The following is a 16,921-nucleotide window of genomic DNA, read 5'->3' as shown; positions in this document are numbered from 1 at the left end:
TGAGCACTTGGCATGTTCCCTGCCGGGCCAGGAACTAGAATGACAATGTCCATATTTGAGAGAGGTGATTGGGCAGGAGGGAAGCTGAGCTGTTGGCAAAAGGAGGGGTGACGGAAGCAGAAATGTTGTGGGAAGCCGGTCACCCTCCTCCCCTCCAGGAACACTTAATTCTGTTGGACAAGGCTGGAAAAGCCTGTGACAACCCTTTTGGGCCCCCTTGTGAAAAAGCCTGAGGTGGCAGAGGAATCTTAAGCTGGGCCTCTGCGGTGGTCCTTCTCGCTGTGCCGTTCCGTTCCCCAGATGCCAGGGAGCCATGCAGCATGACGCTGGAGCCGACCCCTCCCCACCCGGATAGCAGCAGCCTGAGTGCCGGCCCCCTGCCCTCTGAACATACCCTCTTGTCCTGTCCTCATGGGCCTGTGCTGACACGTCCCCTCCCCGCCCGTTTGTCTTGGGCTGGCCTGTGTGGCACACCATTATTTCCCAAAAAATAAGCTTCCAAAGAAGTCCCTGGCCCTGGTCTTGGATAGATTCCCTCTGTGACAGTTTTCCTGAGGGCCGACCACAGGTGTGCTTTGTAGGAGGCAGGGTCCACTCAGAAACTAGGAAAGATGGATTTGGACCACCACAGTTCTGTGCCCAGAGGCCACCATAGCTGACCACCTCAGGGGACCCAGGAGGCAACGTAAGAAAACAGGAACACAAGTTGGACCAACATCTGGAAATCAGCATAATACACTTTTATCCATGTATAAGGAACAAAAGCCACAGGATCACCTCAGTAGACACCAAAAAAGAATTTTGGCTAATTCAATACCCTTAATGATAAAAAGCATTCAAAAACCTAAGAAGAGACTTTTTCCTCGGCCTGATTAGTGATATAACCTGGTGAGTATGAAAAACCCACAGATAACACTGAATGGTGTGAGGCCTGACGTTTCCCCCTGAGATCAGGAACAGGAAAAATGTCTGCTCTTGCCACTGCTTAACACTGCCCAGGAGGGACCAGCCAGGGCAGTTAGGCAAGGGGAGAAATTCCCTGGATCAGAAAGGAGGTAGTAAAACTGCTTCTGTAGATGACATGATCTTATATATAAAAAATTCTAAGGAATCCACTAAAAATAGTTCTATAATAAGTGAATTCAGCAAGTTGTAGGATTCAAAATCTATATACAAAAATCAATTGTATTTCTATACATTTGACAGTTGAACAAAGTGAAAATGAAAATTTTATTTATAATAGTATCAAAAATAACAAAGTACTTATGAACAAATTTAACAAAAGATTTGAAAAACACTTTGAAAACTATAAAACACTGTTGAAATTAAAGGAGGCCTAAATGAATAGAAAAACATCCTCTGCTCATGGATTGGAAGGTTTAACAGTTAAGATGGCAGATTACACCCACCCTATTAAAATCTCTGCTGACTGCAGAAATTTGACAAGCTGATTCTAAAATTACTATGGAAATTCAAAGGGCCTAGAATAGCCTCAGTAGTCCTGAGAAAACAAAGTTGGAGGACTTGCACTTCCTGATTTCAAAACCTACCACGAAGCTGCAGTAATCCAGATGGTGTGGTACCAGCATACAGACAGACATACAGACCAATGAGATGGGATCAAGAGTCCAGAAATAAATGCTGACTTTTATTTTGACTGATTTTGACAAGGGCAATGACAGATGGGGGAGAGTAGTCTTCAATGAAAGGTGCTGGGACAGTGGGGTGTGTACATAAGAATGAAGTTGGATTCCCATTTTATACCACATACAAAAATTAACTAAAAATGTATCAAGGACTTAAATGTATATAAAACTCTTAGAAGAAAAAATAAGCGTAAGTCTGTGACCTTGGATTGGGCACTGGTTTAGCTATAACATCAAAAAGTACAAGGAACAAAATGAAAAAAATTGATAAATTGGACATGTCAAAATTTAAAACGTGCTCAAGATATGTATCATCAACAAAAATTGTTGATGCCCACAGAATGAGAAAATGTTGAAATGAAGAGGGGAGTGACCTCTGATGTATGGGGTTTCTTTGGGGCTAGTGAAAGTGTTTCAGAGTTGGCGGTGGCTGATGGCTATGCAGCCCTGTGATACACTTAAAGCCACTGAGTGGTACAATTTATTTTTAGAGAGAGGGGAAGGGAGGGGGAAAGAGGGACAGAAACTGATCAGTTGCCTCTTGCCCTGAATGGGGACGGAACCTGCAACCCAAGCATGATCCTGAGCAGGAATGGAACCAGCGATGTTTTGCTTTGCCAAATGGTGTCCAACCCACTGAACCACACCAGTTAGGGATGAAGGGTACAATTTAAATGGGTGGATTTAATGTCATATGAGTTCTAGCTTAATGGAGTTACATTATGTCATATCATATATATACATACATGGAAGTCTCGCAGCCTTGGCCTGATTCGAATGCTTCCTGTTTAACTGCTGACACTGCCTCTGGCCTAGAAACCACTCCTCTGCCACTTGCCAAACCCAGCTTGGCCCCAAGTCGTCCTCAGTTGTCTGCTGTTGCTGTCCCTGCACACGCACAGTTGTGCTTTTCTGCCCCACGGCCCTTGTGGCCAGTCCTGCTGTGCTCCAGTCCTGGGTGTTGGAAGGGGAGGGGGCCCCAGAATCTTTCTCAGGACTCCTCCAGTAACTAAGGGTTGGCAAAGCCAGGCCACAGCTACGTTTCTGACCTTGTGTACCAGGTGGGCCTGGGTAACTGCACTCCTGTGAAGAGATTGTCATGCTACTCCTTGACTCTGGGCCCCGAACCCAACTTGGCCCCAGTGGTGACTCCTGGGGCTGGGAGAGTCACCCAGCACCCTTGCCTGCCTTTGGCCTTTCCCCTTTGTGCCAGCAACCTAAAGATTTGGAAGGGGGACGGTTATAGGAAGGAAAGAAAGGGTGCTCCAAAGAACCAAATAGGAGTTATTTGGGGATAGAGGGAATGTGAGAGAGGAGGAGGAGCAGGTGCCACAGGTGAGTAGGGGAAGCGTAGAGCCTCTTCAGGGCCACCCTCCCCTCACAGGCAGGGAGACTGCGCACTCATTCAGGAGTTGGAGCTGCTTCCCTTTCCTGGTCTCTGCCTTCCTACCCATAGCACCCCACCAGGTGGGACTTGTCCATCTGCCTCTCAGCCCCCACTGGCTACACAGCAAGTCTAGGGAGAGGAAGGCACCCAGGGAGAACCCTCTACCTTGCATAGGTAGATAGTCCCAGGCCAGGCAAGCAGGTATCTCCCCAGAATCACCACTTGCCCATCTGGACTGACACAGGAGGGGCAGGAGGGGTCCAGGCCAGATATGCAGTTATTGGGTGGCAGCCTGAGCTCACTACCAGCCAGGCCAAGATGTCTGGGTGAGCCATATGCCCTGTAGCTTTTCCCTTCCAGAGGGTCTTCAGCCAAGAAGCATATCTTGTTAGGGGGTCTGGAGACACGGTGGAAGAGGTGGCAGAGGACAGCTGACCTCCTTACCCTAGGAAGGTATACCTGGGAGCAGTGCAGGACTTCAGGAACAGGCCAGGGGGCTGGTAGGGGCCGAGGAGTTCCTGGGAAGCCCTGAGATCTTCTGTTCCTAGAAGACCAGGACCATGGCCGCAGGAACACTGCTCAGAACAGGCTGCAGCTAGCTGAGGGGTGGGCCGCCCCAGAGGCAGAGACTTTCCTGGGACAGTGCCAGGGATTGGCTCTGGCCAGAAGCTGGGTGAAAGGGCTGCTGGGCCACAGAGCAGGCCTTGTCCAGGAAGCCGGGGTCTCTTACTTAGAGAAAAACAATCCAGAGTGAGCATGAGGCCAGGATCCCCCCACCAGGCCTTGCCTTTGAGTGGTGACCCCTTCAGAAGATTCCAGCCAACACTAGGGAAGACAGTAGCAGCAGACCCAGGAGAGGGCACCAGATGCGACCAGGGTCCGAGTTCATCCCTGAATGGATTCCAGGCTTTTCAGAGTCCTCTGCACCTGTAGGAAGGGAGAAGGGTTGCCTCAGCCTGGAGATAGTTCTGCCTGAGCTTCCACCCACCCCACTAGGCATGTAAGTAGGGGCCCAGCATCCAGGGAGGAAATGCCTATTCAGAGGGTACATGTTCCCTATATCCTGACCACCTATGCTGGGGACAGACCATTGGCAATCTGGAGTCAGGAGGGATGGTAGGATGCTAGGGGCTTTACCTGGCAAGGACTGCAGGGCCAGGATTCGTCCACCCATGTCATTAGCGGCAGCAGAGGTACTGGAGAGGTTGAGCAGAGACTTGGAGAAGGTGTGCCCCGTGTGGTCCGGTGTGGTCTGCAGCTCATCCTGGGCTGGAAAAACTGAGGCCAAGACCTCACTGGAAGAAGGCAACTTGGCCTCAGCCTCCCCCTCCCCCTGGGAATGGGGTAGCAGCTCTTGAGTCTCAGTGAGGGACACCTTGAGGTGCAGAGAACTCTCTGGGCTCCTGGAGGGCATTGTTGTCTTGCTGGACTCTTTGTCTGCCAATTTGAGGATGGGATCATTGGTCGACTTGGGGAAGGTAGCTGGCCCCTTATCCAAGGAGAACGAGCTGTGAGTTTCTGATGACCAAGGGACCTTACTTGTTAAGGGAGAAGCCTCGGTTGCCATGGAGGGTGAGCCTTCTGTTGCCAGGGAAGATGGGGCTTTGGTCTCTATGGCAAGGAGAGCCTTGGTTGTCAGGGTGCCTGAGACCTCTGTTACCAAGGATGGACTTTCTTTTGCTAAGGAGGAAGAGATACCCCCTTTCGTAGAGGCTGGGGCTTCAGCTGCCAGGGAAGGTAGGGTCTCAGTTACCGATTGAGGCAACTCTTCAGCCGCCTCTGAGTCTCTGATGGGTTCTGCAAAGAGAAACAAGGCCTGGCATTAGTGCTTCAAGCAGGACCCCATATCTCTCACCCCACCCCAATCAAGGTGAGGCAACCAAATATCCTAGAGACACACAAACACACATACACCCTCTCCAGCGAATATGTCCCCCATTGATAATAAATGTTATTTCTTCTGATTGACACAGTTGTTCCTCCACCTCCTTGTCCAAGTCTCTCAGTCTCTGTGCTTGCACTTCCACTTTTTCAGGGCATGTCTCCAGCTGGATTCCAGTTCCAAATACGGCCCATCCGAGTCCTTCTGACCACGCCCACCGGTCGGCCCCGCCCACCTTGGGCTTTCGTCGTCTGACCACGCTCACCAACGCAGCGTGACTTTCTGCTACCTTCTGCTTCGAGGGTTGAAATCCAGTCACTCAGAATGACTGGGTGCCAAAGTGGCTGCGCAGGAGGGCAAAACAGATTTAGGAACCTGGATGGGGTGGGACTGCCCAGGGCCCCAGGACATTGCATCCCTGCCAACCCCGCCCCTGTCCACGCATGCTCAGGAGTGGTGGGAGCCTCCAGACCATCCAGTTGGTGTCCCGTCCTTCTTTTTCCTCTCCCTCCCCAACCCAACCCCAACTCACCGCAGAGGGAGTTCTCGCAGCGGTAGTCGGAAGGACATTGGGAACACGGAGTTCCCTCCTGGTAGGGCCTCTGCCCCTTCACGTTCCCCCTGCAGGAGGCCAGGAGAATGCTAGGGGCGGGGGGAGCCCTGTCGACCCCTGACCCTAGCCCTCAAATACACACCTACACCGGACATGTCATGTCCCTGGGTCTTACTTGCCCCCAACTAACTCGCTGGGCTCACAAGATGAGACTCCTGCAGGTGATGCCCTCACAGCAACCCCGAGGGTATAGGGCGTAGGCTCCACATTATCCCACTCCCGCATCCTTAGACTTGTGTCTAACCCAGGTTCCCCTCGGCTCCGCCCACCAGTAGGGCTGCCTGGGACTCACGGGGGCTCATAGTTGCAAACGAGCAAATGGATATTGGTCTCCTCAACGCCCTGGAGCTTTTCACAAAAGTGGGAGCCACAGCCAATCTTCTCTGTCTTGGCCCAGACCACCTGAAGGAGGGCAAACCCAACAGTTTAGCATGGGTGGGACAGCCCAGGTGTTGTCTCTCTGTACTAGCCTTGTACAGGTGGGAAGAGGAACAGTCCTTGTAGCCTGTAAGATCCAAGCTTCTGAGGACAGACAGCTAAAGTAGAAAACTCTGAACTGGGGGGTGGGGTGGGAGAGGTGGGCGTGAGGGGAATTTGTCTTGAACAGACTACTCTCCCCTGCCAACCACTATTTTGCCAGGCCTCTCTTCTTCTGAAAACCTTCCCTTTTGATATATTCTCATGAATTCTTCCTGCGGGCTATTCCTAGAGGCTTTTTTGTATTTTAAACAAGGTGTATATTCAAAGGAAACAAATGGGAGAATCTTAAGCATCAGCAACAAGCAAAATCCAAGGAAGGGAACAGGAGGAGCCATTTGGGAAGTGGAACTTTCCCCAAACCACAAGTACGCAGGGACTTGCTCTGCCATCTCTAAGTGTGGGTCTCCTAGCTGCTAGGAGGAGTTGTATCTTAAGTATAAAACTTAAAAAGTCAAAACAGTCTTTGTGCACTGCCATGGGCTGAGACCAGCAGCTTCCCCTTGCTGTTTCTAGGCCCAGCCTGCCCGGGACTCACATGATCTGAGTGAGGCCAGTGTTTGCTGCGAGACCTGGCTTTGGCCATGAATTCTGCACACCCTCCCGGATTGGGATCTTTCTGCTTACATCAGCTGAGGGTCCCCTGCTGTGGAACATCTACCAGCAGAAATGACCGAGTGCATGTCCCCTCAGCTCTGGAGAACCCTGAGGTGGAGGTAGGGCAGACCCACTCCTGCCAGGCTCTGACAGCAGTCACCACGGAGGAGGATAGGGTGGGGAGGGGACTGTGAGAGGTGGCAGGGTGCAGAGCGAGGGCTGCTGCACCCTCACAACTTCCTGATCTGCATGGGTGATGTTGGGATTTCCTGCCCTAAAAATCAGCACTAAAAATACCACTCAAATGAGGCACTGGAAAATCAAATTGGTGGATTTGGGTGGGAAGACGGTTGGCCTATTTTTGTCTTAAAAAAATAAAACTTGCCTTTGTGTTATTGTTGAACAACAAATAAGCATTAGGAAGAGGAAAGAAAACAATTCAATAACACTGATGTTAACCCACACACGCCCGCCCGTACGCCTCTCATCTGCAAATGCAAACTTTCAAAATGCAGTGGGAATCCCAACATAAGCAAACAGTGACTGCTCTCGGAAGACTCCCTGAAACCCTCTCTTAGTGACAATTTGCTCTTATTTACACACAGTTTTTAAAAGCAGAAGAGAAACAAACAAAATGGTTTATTTGTTTTATTTGTCCTTGGCAGATTCAAAGCAGCAACTTACACACCATGAGAAAGGACAGAGAGGGACAGGCGGGGGGGGCGCTTACTGCTGGGGCGAAAGCTGACTCAAGTCAGAGGACAGGACTGCTTAGAGCCCGGCCAGGACCGGCTCGTCCTGTAACATAAACTACCATTCAGGAAACGGGCTCAGAGACACCTAGCCTAGGTCTGTCTCCCTAGTACCAGGAGACGGGGAGGGCAGCCTAGGTTCTCCGACTGTGATTTTTAACGATCAAGCTGAAAATGGGAAGTAGACTTCGTTGGAGGCCTAAACAGCCATTAGTAGCTGTGGAAAGACGATTTTTTATGAAGGATCTAAGGGGGCTTAGAGTGTGGACAAGGGCACACGCGGGAGGTAACGGGACTGGTGGCTGGCCCTGCCCCTGCTCATGTGTTCCCGCCCCCTGCCCGCCCGCCGGCCTCGCACCTGCGTGTAGTGGCCGCACATCTGGCCCGGGTCGCAGTGGGCAGCGCTGAAGTTGTAGTGCTCCTGCTCGAGGTACCACTCTTCCACCGCCCGCGGCACGTCCATGCCCTCGTCCGTGATGGCGAACAGGTTCTCACCGCGCCGCCCGCGCTCCTTGTTGTGGCCCCACACGCACTGCTGAGCGTAGGCCTTGGCGAAGGCGGCCAGCTCCTCGTCCCACCTCTGAGGGGAGGAAGGTGAGGACACCTCAGGCTCAGTGGAGGTGGAAGAGGGGGGGTCGGGGGAGGAAGATCAGGATGCCCACAATTCTGGACAGAGACGGGAGTCCCTCGTTAGCTGAGTGACTCCTGGCTATGATCCAGAACAGGTCTCCGCTCCTGGTGGGCTTCTGTAGGGAGGTCAGAGGGTGCCACCCCAGGCCGTGAAGTTAGCCAAACTTGGGACCATTCACCAGCTGTGTGATTTTGTACAGATTGCCTAACCTTTCTGAATTCTCAGGGGGTTGGGAGAAGGAAATGAGATATTTGTAATAATGTTATTATTAATTAATATTAATATCTAAGCGAAAGGTGGGCAGTGATGCCCTGCCTACCTCCCAGGGCTGCCTCAACTGCTCTGAAGACCATAAGACGTCCAGTGAGGTGTGGGGCTGTTTATTCAGCCATTCCCCTCCCCCCACCCACCATGCTTCCATCTGACCTGGGGTCAGCACTCCTCAGCTCCCACTCTCCCCTTGGGTAGCCCAGCCTCTGCGGCTTTGTCAGCTGCAGGCTGCCCTCCTGTGTGCTCTCCCCACGTGCTCACTTCTTGTCAACAGAGAACTTTTTCTCCCCCCAAAATTGTGTCTCTGTGTGACTCTCACTGGGAGGCCTGTTTTCAGAGCCTCGGTGGCCCGAAGAGCTGTCCAGTCCCAAAGGCAGTGTTCTCCAGTGGGGACCTGAGGTGTGGCAGCAGGAGGATGGCATTTTAGGTCGGGGGCCCCTGAGGTTCTGCGTTCCTGTCTGGGGAGGCAGGCTCAGTGTGTGTGGGAAGAGGGATTAACAAGGCGTCTGACCAAAGAGTTGAGAAGGGAGGCCTGGATCCCATTAAACTTTGTTCTGGCCTCTCCTGGAAATGGATTGCCTGGTCAAAACTCTTGCCCCACCCTCTGGGGACCCATCCAGCTATGGGAGCCAGGCAGCCCATAAAGCACCAAGGGCTTGGGTAACTCTGAGGGGAGGGGGCCGTGTGTCCACACCCACTCCCCACCCACGCGAGGTTCTCAGTAGCAGCTGCCAGGGGTATGGATGGGAGCACTGGGCTGGAATGGCCCCGCTGCTGTGACTTTGGGTGAATCCCTTTCCCTCTCTGGGCTTTTTTTTGTCCCAAAACATTGGTCCCTGAGGTTCTGTCACAGTCTGGCAGCTGTGGGAGTAGAAAGGGCTGGGTGCTGGGACGGGGGTTAGGGCATCTGGATGACCTGCTGGACTCCAGACCAGACTGTACGCTCCTTCGGGGTAGGGCTGCGACGTAGCCCCCTGTCCGGCACAGTGCAGGCACACAGCAGGTACTCAATAGATACTTGTCAGTCGTTGAGGACTGAGACAGAGCCCTGCTTACAGCCATCTCCTCCGCAGAGCCCGGCTGTCGTTTCCATCCCGGCTGGATGCCTGGGGTCCCACTGCTGGAGAGCCATTGCTGTGGGTCTTAAAGCTTCTCAGTGGTTCAGAGACCCTTGGGGAGTTTCAGGAGTCATGGCACCGACCCACGTTGGCCAAATGGCCACCATGTGACAAAAAGGCCATTCATTCACTCATTCACTAACTCATTCATTCATTCTACAGTCTAGGGCACCATGCCAGCCCGAGGAAACAAGGACCAAGAAGCCCAGATTCACATTATCATAAGCCATTAATTGGGCCATGTGATAAATGACAGATATGCAATGGGTATTACAGAGGCAACAAAGGGCTATTTAGCCCAACCTGAAGGTGGGGAAGGCGACAGTAAGCTAAGTGTTAGAAGATGAGGCATTGGCCAGGTGGAGAGAGGAGAGGCGTCCCCAGCAGCAGGCACTGCATGAGCAAAGGCATGGAGGTGAGAAGCAGTGTTTGGCTGGGGGAAGGACAAGTGGTTCCTAAAGGAGAACCTGGGCAGGAGAGGAGGCTAGAGAGGCAGGCAGGGGCCAGGCACACAGAGAGAACCTTCTCAGGGGTCGGAGCTTTATCCCAGGGCACTAGGGAGCCAGTGGGAGCCAGTGAATGGTTTTGAACAGGGAGGGTTAGGCCTGTGTGTTGGATCATTTGTTCTGGTAGGAGAGGCCAGAGCCCGAGAAAGCAGGTGGAGGCTGATCTAGGAGTTCTTGAGAGAAGAAAGGAAAGACTGAACCAGGCTTGTGCCAAAGAGATGGGGGCTGGGAGGAGGATTCAAAGAAAATGGAAGCTTCTGGGAGGTGAAAGTGGTGATGATTGGATGTGGGGCTGAGGAGAGAGGAGTCCAGGACAACCCCCACCTGCCTCACCCAGCATCCGTTTCCTCTGGTTAATCAAACACTTATTGAGCACTTACTAATTCTCAGGCTGTATTCTAAGGGCTTTGCACATATTCACTCATTTAACCTTTATAACCACCCTACAAGGGCATTGTTAATGCTCCCCAATTTACAGATGAGGAAGCTAGGCACAGAGAGTTTGAGTAGTTTGACTGAGGTCACACAGCTAATAAATGGCAAAGTTAAGATTTGAACCCAGACCATCTGGCTTTAGAGTCTGCATTTACCACTGCTGAGGTTGCACCAGAGCCTTGTTCCCACCAGGCAGCAGCGTGCCTGAACTGCCTTCCAGAATGTTGCCCACCTCTGAGGCCCATCTCTGAAGGCAAAGCAGCTCCCAGCCTGTGTAGCTCGCAGCCTCAGCCAGCAAGGCTCTCAGGCATTAAGGACCTGCAGATGGAGAGACTGAGGCTCAACAATGAGCTCCAGGCCTCAGTCGGAGATTTGTAGGCAGAGCTGGAACCTGGCTCCTGATTTGTGTCTGCAGCCCCTGGTTGCCCGGGCCGACAGGGCTTGAATGGCGGTGTGTGTGTGCTGCGTGTGTCTGTAGAGCCCCTCCAAGATTTTCTCATACGTCGTCCTGCTGAGCCCCACGTGATAGGTCAGGAAACAGAGGCCTTTGACATTAGAGGGGCACAGCAGAGTCACTTTGCCAGAGCGAACATGGCTGTTAAAACTCTAGCCTTGGACCTCCAGGCTCACTGCTGTGTCCTCCAGGTGTGGCCTTCAGGCACCTGGAGGCACAAGGTAGGGCTCCCTGGACACCACCCCTCATCCTTCTGGGCCACCTGACAGTGGCTGGAGGGCATGGGCCAGTCTAACCCTCGGAGAGGGCAGGAAGGGGTGAATTCCTCACTGTATCTCTTTTAGTCCTGCCTCTAAGCATCCTGTCCCTAACATTGCCACAGGTGACTCTCCCTCCCTGGCAGGAGTAGCCACCACCCTGAATCTGGCTTCTGTCACCTGTAGGCTTGTCCATGTATGTTCACTACTTCTGCATGTGGCACTATCTGTACACAACAGTATTTTTTACATTTTAAACTTCATGTAAATATATCCTACTACACACACACACACACATACATATATAAGATTTCATTCCCCCATCAATATTGTATCTATGATATTCATAGATATGTACTGATATATATGTAACTCCAATTATATATATATATATATAATAGAGTTATATATATATAACTCTAATTATAACCCCACTTTACACATGAGGAACTGAGGGTCCTTACTGGGTTAAGGGGCCCCAAGTCATGGGTCCTGCAGGTGGCCAAGATGGATTTGAGCTGTGTGGTGCAGAGTTCTCTCTGCTTCTGCTACTGCTTCCTGTGCTCAGCGCACCTCCTCAGTCCCTCGCTCCTGCCCCAGGTGCCCGGACCCATCCTACTGCCCTGTTTTCCCTTGTTGTCTCCTTGGAAGGCATCTGAAAGACTGTCATCACCAAGATGTCCCCCCTCCCAGGGGCATGTGCATTTTCGGAAGTGCCGGGAAGGGGTCATTGGAGTGGGGTGCTGGGGGGCCCAGACCCGGCTCTATCAGCTGAGTGACCTGGAAGCCCCTGGAGGACCAGCCTGTCTCTGTGAGCCTGTTTCCTCATCTGCGTAAGGGGCTGTTTATGAAGACCTGTGAATCATACATTGTCAGATACTCTGTCACTGACCTGAGAGGTGAGTCTCTGTGACAGCCTCAGCTAAGGGGTGGGAGGCATCGGTGGAGAGCCCTGCGCAGCTCCCCTTCAAACCTACCGGGTGGGTGCCTCTGGCCACACTCACCATTTGCAGCATGTTGGCGGCCGATGGGGACACCTGGGCACGGTAGAGGTTGTGCAGCTTGACCATCTCAAGTCTCTCCTCATCATCCAGGGCTCCGGTGGGGCCTGTGGTGGCCACCAGCAGTAGCAGTGGTGGCAGCAGAAGCACCAGGAGACTGTGGATGCTGTGCATGGTGGCCAGCCCTCTCCGCCTCTCCCGCCCAGGGGTCTGGCAGCTGGATTTAAAGCCCCTCCCATACAAGCACCACCCTGGCTGGGGCTGTGGGAGGGGCTGTCTGGAGGCCTAGCCCAGCTCACACAATGTCTCAGGGAGGGCTGGGTGCTTGGGTCCTGACCAGAGTTGAGTTCACTCCCAGCCTTGAATCCCCTTTGAGTCCTTGGCAAAAGCTTCCTCTCTCTCAGTAACAGGGGCTCAGGCCAAGAGCTGTGTGAGTGCCGCAGTTCCTCCTGAGTTGTGAACGGGTCCTCCAGGGACAAAAGCACAGTAACCTCTGCAGAGGTCACACCAGTGGGTGCTGAGGACAGAGAAGAGGAAGGAAACCACAGGGACCCCATCCCCAGGGACTGGACAAGAAGAGAAAGGTACAGGTAACTTGTGGAAGGATGGAGGAACACGAGAGGTATCTGGTAAAGGCTGAGCCAAACAGTCTGAATCTTGGTTCTGCTTCTTTGCTATCTGTGCTTTTGGCAATTTTCTCAGCTGAATCGGTGACAATAATAATACATCCTTCATAGTGCTGGAAGGATTAAACAAGATCGCATGCATATCAAGCACCCAGTACAGTATCTGGCACACAGTAGGCCCTCAGTAACAGTAGACAACAACCACCCACATGGCGCAAACTTGGCCGGCACCCAGCACCATGGGGAGCCAGAGCTCTTGCATTTGGAGGAAGGACTGAGTTCTTTCCTACTTGAGCTGTGTCCTGTAATAGGGCTTTTCACTATGGAGAAAATTTTGGCTTTCGTGTGCCCTCTGTGAATGCATGTGCTTGAGGTGCTCATTTGAAAGTGGGATGCTGGGAGCACTACTGCTCTGAATATGTAGAAAATAGAAAGCGTCTTTTTGAAATCAAGAGAGCAGAAAAGCAGAGGGGTGAGTGAGCTGATGCAGAAGAAGCTCTGAGGGGAAGGGGCAGGAGCCCAGAGGTCAGGCACTGGCATGGTAATGACCATGCAGGGGCAGGGACTGAGGCCTTGGCCTTCATGAGGTAGGAAGCTGGAACCAGTCCTGCTGGGTTCCGCTGGGAACCTTGAAGCCTGCACTCTCAGCAAACGGGGACTGAGAAAAACCCTGCTTACTAGCTTTGGAAGATGGCAAGAAAACCTGTCCCTGCTTTGGTCTCTGAGTAAAAACAAAAGAACAATGAAATAACTTGGATTCAAACACAAACAAAAAAACCTATTAGAACTGATTCAAAAATATAGCTAAGTTTCACAATACAAAATCAACCCACAAAATAAGTTGTGTTTCTATATACAACAATGAACAATCCAAAAAGAAAATGAAGCAAATAATCCAGCCCAAGCTGGGTAGCTCAGTTGGTTAGGGCGTTGCCCCTATATGCTAAGGTTGCGGGTTTGATGCCTAGTGAGGACACGTGTGGAATAACAAATTGATATCTCTCCCTCCAGGCTTCCTCCTTCCTTCCTCTTTCTCTAAAAATCAATCCATTCAAAAATTAAGCCATTGGAAGTTTGAAGAAACATATTATTTTAAATATTCTATTTACAATAGCAATAAAAAGAATAAAATATTTACAAGTAAACTTAACCCAGGAAGCGTAAGACTTATACATTAAAAAGTATGAAACATTGCTGAAGGAAATTAAAGAAGACAAAGTAAAGTGGAAAAGTAAAGTAAGTGGAAAGACATCTCACTTTTATGGATTAGAAATTTTAATACTGCCCAAAGTAATCCATAGATTTAAATTCAATCCCTACCAAAATTCCAATGATGACATTTTGCAGAAATAAAAATAATCCACCCTCCCAAAATCCCATGAAATCTCAAGAAACAAATAGCCAAATAACCAAAACAATCTTGAGAAAGAAAAGCAAACTTGTATGTCTCATACTTCCTGATTTTAAAACTTACTATAAAGCTACAGTAATCAGAACAGTGTGGTTTTGGTCAAGACCACTTAAAGACACTTAAAGACAGTCGTTTTAATGAATTGGGTTGTGAAAGCTGTATATCCACATGCAAAAGAATGAAGTTGGATGCTTCCTCTGTATTATCTACAAAATTCACCTATAAAGATCAAAGACATACACATAAGGGTTAAATCTTCCAAACTCTTAGAAGAAAACATAGGGAAAAACCTTTATAACATTGGATTTGGCAAACATTTGTTGGGTATGACATCAAAAGCATAGGCACCAGAAGAAAATATAGATAAATTGGACTTAAAATCAAAACCCTGGGTGTCTCAAGGATGCAATCAGCAGAGCAAAAAGGCAATTCATGCAATGGGAGAAAATATTTTCAAATAATATATCTGATATGGGATTAATCTCCAGATTATATCAAGAATTCTTACAACTCAACAACAAAAATCCCAGATGACCTGATTAAAAACTGGGCAAAGGTCTGGAATAGACATTTCTCCAAAGAAGATACACAAGTGGCCAAAAAGCACATGAAAAAGATGCCCAGTGTCACTAGTCATTAGGGAAATGCAAATCAAAACCACAGTGAGACAGATATCACTTCACATCCACCAGGGTCACCGTTACAAAAAACTGAAAACCCAGAAATTAGCGAGTGTTGGCAAGGGTATAGTGAAATTGGAACCCTGTGAATTGTTGTTGGGAATGTAAAATGGTGCAGCCACTGTGGAACATAATGTGGTTCCTCAAATAATTAAACAGAATGACCCTGTGACCCAGCAATTCCACTTCTGGGTACATATCCAAAGAGTTTAAAGCAGAGAGTTGAACAGACATCTGTACACCAATGTTTATAGCAGCACTACTCACAACAGCCAAAAGGTGGAAATAATGCAAATGCTCATCAATGAATGGATGGATGAACAAGGTGTGGTCTCTACATCCAGTGGAATAGTATTGGTACTTTAAAAGGAAGGAGATTTTGACACGTGATGCAACACTGATGAACCCTGAAGACAATTATGCTAAGTAAAATGAGCCAGACACAAAAGGACAAATATTCAATGATCCCACTTATAGGAGGACCTAGAGCAGTCAAATTCACAGAAATAGAAAGGAGCGTGGTGGTTTTCTGGGGGTGGAGGACAGGGAAATGAGTTGTTTTTAATTTTTACATATTTTTAAAGACTTTATTTATTTACTTTTAGAGAGGGGAAGGGAGGGAGAAAGAGAGGGAGAGAAACATCAATCTGTGGTTGCCTCTTGCACGCCCCCTACTGGGGACCTGGCCTGCAACCCAGGCATGTGCCCTGACTGGGAATTGAGCCAGCGATGTTTTGGTTCGCAGTCCTGTGCTCAATCCACTGAGCCACACCAGCCAGGTGTTTTTTAAAATAGGTACAGAGTGTCAGTTTGGGAAGATGAAAAAGTCCTGGAAATGGATGGTGGTGATGGTCGCACAGCAGTGTGAATGTATTTAATACCACTGAACTGTACACATGAAATGGTTAAGATAGTACATTTTATGTTGCATATGTCTTATAACAACAACAACAGCAGCAGCAACAACAACAGCAACAACAGCAGCAACAACCTGGGATTCTTTAGCTGGTCCGGGGAGGTGAACTGAGAGGTGGGGAGGTGGTTTCAGCAGGAGGGAGCTTCTGCAGCCCAGGCCGCTTAGGCCATCCACGAGAGGAAAAGGTCCCCAGATTCTGGCCCACAACCAGAAATTATAAAACACACAAGGAACTGAGCTACTGCGAGCAGTCGCATGTAACACGAACGGGAGGGCTTCTGTCTCCTACACTTGAGATAATAGAACAATCTGGAAGACTTTCAAATAACTATATTTGAAATGATTAAGGAAATAAATGAAGAGCTGATAAAGGGAAAAGAAAGGCTTAGGCAGAGGGGAGCACAGTTCGGGAGAGAATTAGAAGAGTTCAGGACAATGGGCTATTTTCTGGGGAGGAGGAGGAGATACTGGGAAAACTCAGAGTGGGGGAGAGGCCGCTACAAGAGAGCAGATGAGACCCACAGCCCAGGCCGCTGGGCAGCTTCCCAGAGCGTTTAGCTGCTGAAGCTGTGAGATGGATCTCGAAATTTCCTCTGTGGACAAAACTTGGTGGTGAGTCCGTGACAGCTTGGCCTTGAGGTTTAAATAAGAAGACTTAAAAGAAAACATGGACTTCCCAGGGAGTTAAAGGGCTGAAGACCTGGCCTGGGAGGTGGTGGACTCGGCAATGGGAAGGACACTGTTCTCAGATGTCCCCTGGGCAGGGCGGACACTGGCACTACAGGCTGCCCTGGTGTGGCCCCCTCCATGGCCTCTGCCTGGCTTCTCTACAGCAGGAGAAACTGGCTTTGTAGGCTTAGCACAACGGGCAGCACTCACTCATTCACTCATTCACTCATTCATTCAACAAGGCTTTCAGAGCTCCACTGGGCCAGGTGCTGAGCTGGGTGAACAGGACCGACCCAGTCCTTGCTGTCATGGAGCAGGAGATCCACACGGTATGTAATGTTGTGGATAAGAGTATGGGCTTACCAGCAGGATGGTTTGGGGCAAGTTATTTCCCTGCCTGTTGGCCTCCGTTTCCTCATCTGTAAATTAGGCTTAGAGCAGAACCCATCTCATAGGATGGTTGAGAGCATTAAATGAGTTAGTGCATGGATAGGGTTTGGGATAGTGCCTGGCACATACCCAGTGCTCACTGAGTTAGCCGATAGGAGTGTATTCATTATCATTATCATTACAGGAGAAGAGTTTGCAGGGCC

The 16,921-nt window shown here is 50.1% G+C and overlaps 1 protein-coding gene across 1 annotated transcript; it reads right to left on the bottom strand.

The window, feature by feature from the left end:
* Window positions 1-1,627: 1,627 nt before the first annotated feature.
* Window positions 1,628-12,249, bottom strand: PI16 (peptidase inhibitor 16). The gene is made up of 6 exons (XM_028509932.2): window positions 12,030-12,249; window positions 7,713-7,934; window positions 5,821-5,930; window positions 5,448-5,536; window positions 4,171-4,830; window positions 1,628-3,960 (listed from the first exon to the last, which is right to left on the bottom strand). The coding sequence occupies exons 1-6, from the start codon at window positions 12,198-12,200 to the stop codon at window positions 3,839-3,841; spliced, it is 1,374 nt and encodes a 457-aa protein (XP_028365733.1). The 5' UTR covers window positions 12,201-12,249; the 3' UTR covers window positions 1,628-3,838.
* Window positions 12,250-16,921: the final 4,672 nt, after the last annotated feature.

Source organism: Phyllostomus discolor, chromosome 4 (assembly GCF_004126475.2).
Source record: "Phyllostomus discolor isolate MPI-MPIP mPhyDis1 chromosome 4, mPhyDis1.pri.v3, whole genome shotgun sequence".
Taxonomy (NCBI): domain Eukaryota; kingdom Metazoa; phylum Chordata; class Mammalia; order Chiroptera; family Phyllostomidae; genus Phyllostomus; species Phyllostomus discolor.
The sequence above is the reverse complement of the archived record's forward strand: the minus strand, read 5'-3'. Positions and strand labels throughout refer to the sequence as shown.